The sequence below is a fragment of the Ochlerotatus camptorhynchus genome, unplaced genomic scaffold (assembly GCF_037179485.1).
Source record: "Ochlerotatus camptorhynchus isolate MF236.1 unplaced genomic scaffold, CSIRO-AGI_Acam_v1.1 ptg000370l, whole genome shotgun sequence".
NCBI classification, from domain to species: domain Eukaryota; kingdom Metazoa; phylum Arthropoda; class Insecta; order Diptera; family Culicidae; genus Ochlerotatus; species Ochlerotatus camptorhynchus.
In genome coordinates, this window is record NW_027040858.1 from 4,077,281 (window position 1) to 4,090,254 (window position 12,974).

Consider the following 12,974-nt stretch of genomic DNA (forward strand, 5'->3'; position numbering starts at 1 on the left):
TCTCTGTTACTAAAGGGCGAACACGAAATTATTGCGACACCGAAAATGTCATGCCAATTTTCTTATAATGTTTACCAAAATTTTAGGGTAGTTTTAAACATATATTTACTTCAAAAATCAAAAGAAAAGTTAATCGATGGAGCCTTGAGTGTAAAATTGAACGCATTTTCGCTTGATGCCCTCCATCAAAGTCTTTACAGTGTCATCCGGTACCAGTTTCTCAGTTTTTTGACGTTGGATAACGTCTTTCGGCAACATACGGGGGTACAAAATTGAAAACAGTCATTTTGGATGAGTTACGAAAAATTAAAAGATTTTGAACGATAATAACTCAACCATCTCTCGATAGATTTACGAGATAATAGCATGAATCGATTGGAAATATTTCTAGCAATTTACTGAATGTTTCAAAACTATTGATTTCATTCTGTAAACTATTGAAAAATGGTTAAAAGTAAACCATTGTCTAAAGATGGTGAAAATCGATTGATTTTTTTATATTCTTATACTTTCTCCAACTGAGACATCAGATGCGAGTATCTGACACCTCTGATATTTTCTGTTCTACTATATAAGCGTCCAACAAGGTCGCCCGTTCCATCATTGTCTATCCGATCGTCGACCCAGCAGCAGAGCAGCAGAGCAGCGGAAGCAGCACAACGGCAGCAGAGCAGCGGCAGCAGAGCAGCGGCAGCAAAGCCTGGGGGCGAAAGGGCAACTACGCCGAGTGCGTTGGTGCCAGTGCTCTGGTATACTGGGCCGCCGTCATGGAATGCCCAGCTGCTGCAGTTCTCAGTCGGTCGTATTCACCGGGCAACTACGCCGAGCGCGTTGGAAAAATGGCCCTTTTCAGGGCCACAACATTATCAAGAAAGAGTTTAACGATTAATTTTCTAATGCCTTTCCGACACTTTTTTCATGACTTTCATCGGCCTCCTGATATTCATGTGATTTTGTGGTGGGATTTTTAGCTATGTGAAATTCACATGGTTTTCATCCATTAGATACCTATGTGGTAAATTTTTTGAGTGTGCTTCGGCAATCAAAATAAAGTTTGCACGATGGAAGCGCACATCGTAAATTTCGTTCATTTTAGTAATAATTAAATTGCCCCTCTCCCCCTACCCTCTGGCAATACATGAATAGCCTTTTTGTGAGGGGAATTTTTCAAAAGGATGCCGATTAAAATAATGGGTACCATTTTCTGAGGATGAGATGAGGACGATTCGTCATCCATATGAAGCGTGTCACGATCATTCCCAAGGATTCGTGGTTAACGCGTCTTATTTCTCTGTTAATACCGGTTAAACTCAATAAGAGGATTGTGATCGACTGGTTTCTCTCAAAATATCTGTTTGGATTTCATCCGAAGTTTCGGTCGCATATATTGTGCCTTTTTGAAGGAATCTCTTGGACTCTATATGTTGGTAGAATGTTCTACTTTAGTATTTTGTGTTCACCTACTAACCAGGCTCGGTTTTATTGTTCTATGAGCCCACAGTATAGGCGTAATAATAATCTAGAAGTATCGCTTCAATACGATTAACCGGTTGACTAAGCAAAGAAGACCGGAAGTCCCAACGGTAACGGTAAATGTTGAGCAATGAAGGAACAATACGCACACCACGATTATTTCTGAAATCTCAACCGTAATTTGCTAATGAATTTCATTCCGCTGCATCAATGTAGGCCATAAGTCCAGGGCCACCGCAGCTCTGCAAGGTAGGGGAAATGGATCTAAGATTGGGCCCATCGCTAAAAATCTGCTATTTACCAATCTTATCTATATGAACGCGTCGTTGGGACGGTACTGATGGATATTATAGGGCGCTATTGAAAATTTAGTCGTTAGTTTAATTTTAGATATGGATGGAATGATAACACTGCACTGGTTAATTTCTTGGAATTCAAGACACGCCTACACTAATCAACCATCATCGAACTTACTCGATGAGGATATCAATTAACTAGGGAGAGCATGACAGAAAGATTCAACCATGTTTTTAATGGATTCATTTTATCACTCCTTGCGCACCACGAAGGAAACTGTTTTGAAAACGAAACTCTTTACCATCAAATTGGTCGTCCTGAAAAGGATGGATTTTGTTAAAGGGTGGGAACTTCGAGTTTAGGCCTTCTTTTCGGTCTTCTTGGGCAACAGGACGGCCTGGATGTTTGGCAGGACACCACCCTGAGCGATGGTCACTCCGGAAAGAAGTTTGTTCAGCTCTTCGTCGTTGCGGATGGCCAACTGCAGGTGACGTGGGATAATTCGGGTTTTCTTGTTGTCACGAGCGGCATTTCCTGCCAACTCGAGAACTTCAGCGGCCAGATACTCCATCACGGCAGCCAGGTAGACGGGAGCACCGGCTCCAACACGCTCGGCATAGTTGCCCTTTCGGAGTAGACGGTGAATACGACCGACTGGAAACTGCAATCCAGCGCGGCTCGAACGGGACTTTGCCTTTCCCTTGACTTTGCCTCCTTTTCCACGTCCAGACATAATGCAACGAACGACACGAACCGTTCGATGCTGAAACTGTAATGATGACATTTCGACCGTCGAGGGTGGTTTTATACCTGCGTCGAGTAGCATATTATGAATACAGGGACGGTACAATAAATACTGTGGGTAGCAAAATACTGAAAATGGGTCGGTTGTCTCTACGGGCATGAAACGAGACAGCGTTGCCAGTATTCCTGGTTTATTTGATTTTCCAGATTTTCAATCGTCTTGCCAGATACTTACCCAGATATAATTCACTTATATGTTATTACGTTTATTTCAAGAATTTTTAATTATGTTCCGGATTTTCCCAGATTTTTTTAAATATGTTGCTTTAGAGAATTTCCAGCCCAAAACGAAAACCGGTTGGACATGAGCGTTTCCGAATTCAGTCCAATAGAGGCGATGGGGGCAAGAAGACCATACGGGGCGAGATGGGCCACCGTTCGTTTGGGCATTACAAACTTGTTGAAAATGCTTCTAATATGCATCTCCATGAAAACCGTATCAAAATTCAATTACATGTCTAAGATAATAATGGAAATGTAACATTAGCTCAAAATCTCTAGAATATTATAAGATATGCAGTCAAGAAAACAAGCATCGCATTCACTATATTACATTTTACTGATCCGCTGGTTCTACAGCGAGCAATACACGTAACTGTTGCTAAAAGAACTTATGTTTCTATTTCACTTGATTCCTGCATGTTATTTTCTAGTGAAAACCTGTCAAAACCTTAACTTTTACTAGGGTGCTCATATTGCCCCGTATGGTTGTTGATCGGAACAAAAACTGAAATTTTTCAAACAATCATTTATTCAGTCTATCATTCCAAAACCACAACCAAAACGGCCCTTTTCAGGGCCACCAATAATTCAACAAAGAGTTAGTTTTGAAGACAATTTCTATCCAGAATATCACAGTTACACTTAAATTTGGGGACTATACTGGGGTGTGGGAACGCTGGAAGGGGAGATGCTGTCTGTCTTCGAACTACCAACATCATTCCAAAGCTCCTCCAGGGCGACAGAGTAGAGCAAACCCAACAACATCAGCCCAACAAAACGGCCCTTTTCAGGGCCACCAAACTTTCGCAAAAGAGTTATTAAGGAATATTCCTAAAATCTAATATACACAATTAAATACAACACATAACAGACGTTATCCAACGCCAACCCTGCGGTCGTATCTAGTATACAACCCTTCCAACTTTTTTTTTCATTTTCTTAACATGTCCTTCTCGTCTTTGACAGTCTTCTTGCTCTTCCGAAGTTCCCGCTTCATTATTGCCCAGTACTGCTCCACCGGGCGCAGCTCCGGACAGTTTGGCAGATTCATGTCCTTTGGAACAAAATGGACAGAATTGGTCTCATACCACTCCAGGACACTTTTAGAATAGTGGCATGATGCCAAATCTGGCCAAAATAGCGGAGCTTTGTCGTGCTGCTGCAAGAACGGCAAAAGGCGCTTCTCGAGGCACTCAGATTTGTAGATCTCGCCATTTACTGTGCCCTTTGTCACGAAAGGCTCACTCCTCAGTCCGCAAGAGCAGATGGCCTGCCAAATGAGATATTTGGAGGCGAACTTCGACATTTTCTTCTTCTTAAATTTGTCGTCCACATCGAACTTGCTCTTGCCGGTGAAAAACTCCAACCCCGGAATTTGCTTAAAATCGGCTTTTATATACGTTTCGTCGTCCATCACACAGCAGCCATATTTTGTCAGCATCTTCTCGTAGAGCTTCCGTGCCCGAGTTTTACCGGTCGATTGTTGCCGCTCATCGCGGTTTGGGAAGTTCTGTACCTTGTATGTATGTAGTCCAGCTCTCTTCTTTGCATTCTGGACGTAGCTCTGCGACATGCCGATCTTTTTAGCCAAATCACGGCTTGAGACGTTCGGATTTGCTTTAATCATCCGCTTCACCTTTCCTTCCGTCTTTTTGTTCTCCGGTCCCGGTTTTCTTCCAGCTCCTTTGCCGCGGTCCAACGTCAACTGCTCCTGGAACCGCTTCAACACTCTGGAGACGGTTGAATGGTGAATGTTCAACATTTTTCCCAACTGCCGGTGCGACAGGTCAGGAAATTCCAGGTGTTTGGAAAGAATTTGTTCTCTCAACTCGCGTTGGTTCACCTCCAGTTTCGTTGAATCGAAAAACACGACTTCGAGTTTGACAGCATGTACACAATACACATCAATGAGGAAGTGTGCAAAATTTGGTTGATTTTTACCCAATGGTAAAAAAGTTATGCCCTGTTGAATTTGTCGCAATAATTTCGTGTTCGCCCTTTAGTGAGGTGACTCTCAATTTGATTTGCACGGGAATTCACCTCACTAGCTCAACTTGTTCATCGCAAGAGGCCCCGGTGCGATGGGTGGCCTTCCAATCGGTCAACTGTAAAGCCTTGCTGAATTTAGAAAATTTGGCTCGCTACAGAGTGAGTTTTGGTGCGCTCAACGGTTCCTGCTTGACGACCCCAAGCAATTTGCTGTCTAGCCAAAGCCTCGGAAGATCGTATGGACGTGCAGATGAGTCAACTACACTGTGTAACACAGCCCAACAAACAATTTTAGCTGCCGACCAGCTTATACAAGCAAAAATTAGCTGCATAAGGCAAATTTTGGCTGTATATGCAGCTAAAATTGTTAGTTGGGAGATTCCCAGATTCCGATTTGGCTCATCCAGAGATTACGAGTTATCGGATCTTATCACGGTGAAAACGATGTGAAGTGAACACTTGTCACACACGGTGAAGTGATTGCCGTGTAAATAAAATGGGAATCACTTCACCGTGAGTGATAAGTTGTCACTTCACCGTGAAGATACATCGGTAATAAGGGCCACCTTTTTGCACGGATGGCTCTGATTTCGCACTAGGAACTCGACGCGTCGATTACATGACCGTCGTTCATCTTTGCGTCCGTTCGAGTTCATTGTTTGCTTTAGTTGTAGAGGATTTCAAAGGATGACGGTGGCATTTCTTCGTTTCTGTACACCTGAAAGGAATCAATAATTCAAATCGAGTCAGAATCTTCTGGATCGGTCGAGTTTGCTTGAACACCGTATGGGTTTGATAGCATCCGGTTTCTCTTTCACCTCTCACTCCGAAAATGAAAAGTTTAACACAATCACAAATGTCATTATAGCTTCAGGGTTGCCAAACTCGTGGGATATGGACACCTTGATTGGCAAACTTCGGCTTACTTTGGTACGTTCGGCATAGCGCATGGGACAGCTAAAGCTCTCAGCACAGATTAAGGTGTGTAGAGTTGAATACTCCTTGGCCAAACCATTGAAAGATTTACAAAAAAAGATTATTAATTTATAAAATTAAATTGGTATCGATTTTCATGTATTTTTGAAAACATCATTCATGCATATTTTTCATCTTGTGTACTGAGATACAGTTACTATTGTTATTATGAACAACGTAAATGCCTAAAACTTACTTCAATTTCTTTATATATGAATTAAAGGGTGATACGGTCAAAATTTGGTCAATATCAACTTGACGTATTTTTTTCAATTTTGCATTTAAAAAACCTGAACACCCCTCATTTTGAAGGTGTGTGTGTGTAGAATGTTGCTCCTATTTTGATTTTGGAATTCACTCTTCAGTTGTCAAAATGCCGTCCAAGCAAGAAGAGCAGCGTATCAAAATTTTGCTCGCGCATCGTGAAAATCCGAGCTACTCGCACGCAAAGTTGGCAAAATCGCTAAAAGTTGCCAAATCAACCGTTACAAATGTAATTAAAGTGTTTGGGGAACGTTTGTCGACAGCCAGGAAGTCTGGATCGGGGGGAAATCGAAAACCGGAAGCCTCTGAGACGACAAAGAGAGTTGCCGGTAGTTTCAAGCGAAACCCTAACCTCTCTCTCCGAGATGCCGCAAATAAGCTGGGTGTATCGTCTACAACCGTGCATCGAGCCAAAAAACGAGCCGGACTATCGACTTACAAGAAGGTAGTGACTCCAAATCGCGATGATAAACAAAATACGACGGCCAAAGCGCGATCCCGGAGGCTGAACACGACGATGCTGACGAAGTTTGACTGCGTGGTAATGGACGACGAAACCTACGTCAAAGCCGACTACAAGCAGCTTCCGGGACAGGAGTTTTATACGGCAAAAGGAAGGGGAAAGGTAGCAGATGTTTTCAAGCACATGAAACTGTCAAAGTTCGCAAAGAAATATCTGGTTTGGCAAGCCATCTGTACCTGTGGCTTGAAAAGCAGCATTTTCATAGCTTCCGGGACTGTCAACCAAGAAATTTACGTGAAAGAGTGTTTGAATAAACGTCTGCTGCCTTTTCTGAAGAAACACGGTTGTTCCGTACTGTTTTGGCCGGATTTGGCATCTTGCCATTACGGTAAAAAGGCCATGGAGTGGTACGCCGCCAACAACGTGCAGGTGGTTCCCAAGGACAAGAACCCTTCCAACACGCCAGAGCTCCGCCCAATTGAGAAATACTGGACTATTGTCAAGCGGAACCTAAAGAAGACCAAAAAAACTGCTAAGGGCGAGCAGCAGTTCAAGGCAAACTGGCTTTCTGCGGCGAAGAAGGTGGACAAGGTGGCTGTACAAAATCTGATGGCAGGGGTCAAGCGTAAGGCCCGGCAATTCGGATTTGGAAAAGCGGAAGCCTAACTGAATATTTTTCCTGAATTTTATACTAATTGAACTTGAAAAAGAAATTTAATTTGATTTTTTAAATAAACGATTTCATCGATTTACACGCGTTTTCCCTTGACCAAATTTTGACCGTATCACCCTTTAAAATAAATAGTGTTGTTGTTACGCGAGACTTCCTTCTTGGTTGAGAGCTGAGAGGAAGGCACAGATAGCACACACGGCATTCATGTTATAGTTTTTCTTTATGTCATGAAAATTTGAGCAATTGAAATCAAATCAAAATCGGCGTAGCAATATTGCTTGTTTTATTTTGAGCGTGTAGTGCTTGCTTGACGTTGTTCAGTGTGCAGTGAGAAATTGTCCTTTTTTGATTTGTATTTTATCATGCCACCAAAGATTTTGGCAAAAACCTAGGTTAATGGTATCTTCCAATATGGATTTAAGTATACATATGACATATTCAATGAATGAATCTAAAAAACGGTGTCTCATTGAATAAGATAGCTAGAAACGACAGCTAGAAAGACAGACAAACTGAGAAGAAAACACAAATAAGCCGAACAAGAATTGCGTGATGAAACCTTCTATAATGATAAACGAAACTTAATGAATTTGGAATTGAAAAGGAAAACAGATTTCAAGCATAACTCAACAAATTACTCGACATCATAAAAATTTAATTGCTTTTCGGCAAACTTCAAACGTTGTTAGTCCCTTAGGTGGATATCGTTATTTAAACATTAACCAACAACCTAAAAAAGCGAATTAAGTCATCCCAGGTGTCAGCTCCGAGCGGAATCTCAGCCACACATAATGGAGCTGTATCTTAATTTCACAGTTTTTTGCTCATCTAGATTTCCGTTTTCACTTTCCATTGCGGCGACGACGACGACGACGACGGTGCATGACGTTGTAAACAGCTACAATGCCTATACAACATCACTTACACATAGCTTCCTTACTTCAACCCTAGCTCCCTCCCCCATCGTCGGGGTGGGCAAGAAAGAGCGACAATCGGCGCACGTGTCCCAGCAGCAAAAGTTTGCTCCCATAAAACCACGCGATCCCAAGAGCCAAGTGCGGCGGCAGTCATCAACGTTCATTTCCATCGTTAAACTAGACCAAAAGGGGAAATCTCCCAACCAGCTGGCTTTACATTTTTTTTTAAACAGTGCCAGTTGACTTTTAAGCACCCCCCGTAGGGCAGCTATAATAGAAACACTATTCTGAGCTTTTGATGGCTCAAGTTGAACGTAAGATAAGCGATGTGTCCTGGCGAAACGGATGTAAAAGGTAGATCAACACCTCTCCTTCCGCCCAGTCTGCTCCAAACGAGTCTGGCATCTAGCATTTCGCATTTGAGTCTACTCAATTGCAATTCCAAATTAACTGGTAGTAGATCACCTCTTTCGTGTTTCCACACCAAGCACCCAACCGACGACCGACGACCACGACGCATCGCATCGATTTCATTCGCCTTATTATCCAGTTTGGAACGTATGAATGGAAGCCCACAATCTCCATTCATACGCCCTGCTTAATTACATGTCAAACTGTCGCTGGGCTTCTTGATTACCTGACTATGTAGTCGCTTCATGAACTAACTGCTTCAAGTTTCGCCTGCAGCGCGGTGGTGTGGTGGGTGGTGGATTCCGAGATATGTATGCGGCACAATACCGTCCACCTACAAGCTCAGTGGCTGCCACTGCTGCTGCTTATTTGGCGAGGTATGGAAAGTAAGTGTATCGGATGGCATTTAAGGGGGTGTGTGCGAGGAGGAAGATATATCTCGAAAGGAAGGAAACGCACTTTTCCCTTTCACATTCGGTTGATTGGTCTTTCTTTTTTTTAAGACCGCAGCATTTAATGAAATTTGCAAAATCGTTAGAGCAGTTGCAACTAGGCAGGCTCGGAACGTGGGTGAGTTAGCACTTCAAAGACACCGCCCTATATGAATGAACGAAAAGAACATCGCAGTTAACGAGATTGTTGCTGCCGAAAACTTTCGCAAACATTACAGAACAATTTTCAGTTTTAAAATTATCAATTTTTAATTGTCAATTTTTGTATGAGGAAATTCGCGGGATCACACCTGATATTACACTTCGCGGATACTTCTAGGAAAAGCAGAAGAACTCCCAAGCAGTGCTGCAAAATCTCAACAGTACACGGTGATATTGACAATTCTGCTTTGGTCACTCATTTTAGCTAAGAGTCATAGTCAAGGCAAACCATGTCAATTGTCAATGACAATGGTGTCAGTGACGAACATGTGCAGATTTGTTTATTAGCTAAATTTGTAACGAAATTAAATGACTTGAGCAAAACAATTACATGGATCCATTTTAGTGAACAAGTATCTACGTCCTGAGCTACTTGGATAACAATAATGTGACACAGAATGTACTAAATTACACTTTTTGTTACCAGGTGAATCTTTGTCATTGACGAAAAAATGAATGAGATTTTGACGAAGGTTTTTTTGAGGATCAAGTCTGTCAGTGACTAAGTGACGAACAATTTTGTCAATATCGCGCGAAAGTCTGTCAATGACAATGACAAATCTCAGCACTGCTCCCAAGTAATAAACAAGCCTGCTAATTGCTTGTTTGCAATACATATAAGGCTGATATACCTATGACTAATATAAAGCTAAGGAGTCCTATGTTTACCTTGTATTGCAAAAAGGTGATTAGCGAGCTTGGCGGTTATTAGGGACTTTAGTGATGACCCAATTTTGTCAGCTCTTCCGCGCATCAGACTACTATCTTTCAATAATTAATCATATCGTCCGGCCATTTTCCACAGAGATGGCGCTGTTCCACTGGTAGGAAGTGATACAAATTCCCATATAGAAATTGAGAGAAGTGGGAATAATTCGCTTTCGGTGCATATTCAGGTCAAAAAAAGTGAACGACAACCTAAATAAATTAGTCGGGGACCGTTTAGTTATTTTCTCGGAAATTATTGTTAAACAAGTTACAATTAAATAAATATGATTTTTCCTCATAAAGTTTTACCTGCTTTAATACCAGTCCCCAGAGAGCCAAAAAATTTCAAATTTGAGAGAGAAAATTTGCACGCACTAGTTCAATATTTCCCTCTCACAGACTACAAAATAGAGCACCTGACACTGCAAAACATGTTCGATACCCAAGGTAAACTAGACTCTTACTTACTTTACCAATCAGGCTAAGGCCTTGTTGTCCTCTGCTGTCCGAAGAATTCGTCTCCACTCTACTTGCTCCATGGCTACACTTCACCAGCCTCGTAGTCTGCGAAGGGTCCGCAGGTCACCTTCTACTTGGTCGATCCACCTTGCCCGCTGCGCGCCTCTTCTTCTTGTTCCTGTTGGGTCGCTTTCTAGAACCATTTTCACTGGGTCGTCGTGCGGCCTTCTTACGACGTGCCCAGCCCACCGTAGTCGCCCAATTTTTGCAATGTGAACGATGGATGGTTCTCCCAGCAGCTGGTGCAATTCGTGGTTCATTCGCCTCCTCCACGTTCCGTCATCCATCTGCACACCACCGTTGATGGTACGCAACACCTTCCGTTCGAAAACACTACGAGCATAGTCCAGGTCTCGTGGCCGTAGAGAACCACCGATCTAATCAGCGTCTTGTATACAGTCATCTTCGTGCGGCGGTGATTTTTATTCGACCGGAGCGTCCTCCGGAGTCCAAAGTAGGCACGATTCCCTGCCATAATGCGCCTTTGAATTTCTCTGCTGGTATCATTTTCGGCGGTCACCAGTGAGCCCAAATACACGAACTCATCGACCACCTCGATTTCGTCACCGTCAATCTGAACTCGGGGTGGGAGGCTAACATTGTCTTCCCTAGAACCTCTTCCTTTCGTGTATTTTGTCTTTGATGCGTTGATGGCAAGTCCAATCCGTCTAGCTTCAGCCTTCAGTCTGATGTACGTTTCCGTCATCATCTCAAAGTTCCGTGCCATAATGTCAATGTCATCGGCGAAGCCAAAGAGCTGGATGGACTTCCTGAATATCGTGCCACTCGTGTCTATCCCAGCTCTTCTGATCACACCTTCTAACGCGATGTTGAACAGCAGACACGAAAGTCCATCACCTTGCCATAACCCCCTTCGAGATTCAAAGGGACTCGAGAGTGTCCCCGATACTCGAACAACGCACATCGCGTCAGTTTATCCGATAGTCCGTACTCGTGCATAATCTGCCATAGCTGATCTCGATCGATTGTGTCGTATGCGGATTTGAAATCGATGAACAAATGATGTGTGGGCCTGGGCACGTTGTATTCGCGGCATTTCTGCAGAACCTGCCGAATCGCGAAAATTTGGGTCGTGGTAGCGCGGGCACTCATGATTCTCGCCTGGTATTGCCCCACGAACTCTCTTGCATATGGTGACAGACGGCGGCAAAGAATTTGGGAGAGTACCTTGTAGGCGGCGCTCAGCAGTGTGATCGCGCGGTAGTTGCAGCAATCCAACTTGTCGCCCTTTTTGTAGATTGGGCATACGACACCTTCCATCCACTCCTCCTCTCAAATCTTGGCAATTACCCAGTGCAGTGCTCTAGCCAGTGCTTCACCACCGTATTTTAATAGCTCACTTGGTAGTTGATCTACACCAGTTGCTTTGTTGTTCTTCAGCCGACCGATCTCCTCCTCAACTTCTTGAAGATCAGGGGCCGGTAGCCTGTCGTCTTCTGCGCTTGCTCCGAGGTCTGTTGCCGTGCCACCTTCGTTTTCTGCTGCTTCACCGTTGAGGTGCTCGTCATAGTACTTCTTCCACCTCTCAATCACCTCACACTCGTTCGTGAGAAGGCTACCGTCCAAGTCCTTGCACATATCGGCTTGCGGCACGTAGCCTTTGCGCGAACTATTTAGCTTCTCGTAGAACTTCCGTGTGTCGTTTACGCGGTACAGATTTTCCTTCTGACACTTCTACCTTCGGAAAACCGAGTTTTGTCTGTTCCGCGCTTGTCTGCATCGCTTCACATTCAATCTCGTCCGGTGTTACAGCATTTTCGCCCGTGCTGCATTCTTCTCCTCTACTAACAGTTTGCATTCGCCGTCAAACCAGTCATTTCTTCGGTCCGGGATTGCAGTACCTAGTGCCGCTGCAGCAGTACTACCTATGGCTGAACGGATGTCCCTCCAGCCATCTTCAAGAGAAGCTGCGCCAAGCTGCTCTTCCGTGGGTAGTGCAACTTCCAGCTGCTGCGCGTAGTCCTGGGCAACTCCGGCGTCCCGTAGTTGCTCAATGTTGGGTCGCGGCGTTCGACTTCGACGTGTGTTATGCACCGTCGAGAGTTTTGAGCGCATGCATACTGCAACTAGGTAGTGGTCCGAATCTATGTTCGCACTGCGGTACGTGTGGACGTTGATAATGTCGGAGAAGAATTTCCCGTCGATTAGAACGTGATCGATTTGGTTTTCTGTGTGTTGGTCAGGTGATCTCCAGGTGGCTTTGTGGATATTCTTGCGGGGGAAAAAGGTACTTCGAACTAACCATACCCCGAGAGGCTGCAAAGTTCACGCATCGTTGGCCGTTGTCGTTCGATACGGCATGCAGGCTGTTTGGCTCGATTGCCGGTCTATACATTGCCTCCCGTCCTACTTGAGCGTTCATGTCGCCGATGACGATTTTGACGTCCCGTTGCGAACAGCCGTCATACACCTGCTTCAGCTGCGCATAGAACGCTTCTTTCGCGTCGTCGGGTCTCCCTTCTTGTGGGCAGCGCACGTTGATGATGCTGTAGTTGAAGAAACGGACCTTACTCCTCAACTTGCACATCCTCGCGTTGATCGGCTGCCAACCAATCACGCGTTGGCGCATCTTACCCAGCACTACA

The 12,974-nt window shown here is 44.0% G+C and overlaps 1 protein-coding gene across 1 annotated transcript; it reads right to left on the reverse strand.

Moving 5' to 3' along the window:
- Nucleotides 1–2,128: 2,128 nt before the first annotated feature.
- LOC135710054 (histone H2A) lies at nucleotides 2,129–2,503 on the reverse strand. The gene has a single exon (XM_065232504.1). The coding sequence runs from the start codon at nucleotides 2,501–2,503 to the stop codon at nucleotides 2,129–2,131; it is 375 nt and encodes a 124-aa protein (XP_065088576.1).
- Nucleotides 2,504–12,974: the final 10,471 nt, after the last annotated feature.

What these genes read in the sequence shown, in the direction of transcription:
- LOC135710054 (XM_065232504.1), bottom strand. Translation starts at nt 2,503, where the DNA reads ATGTCTGGACGTGGAAAAGGAGGCAAAGTCAAGGGAAAGGCAAAGTCC.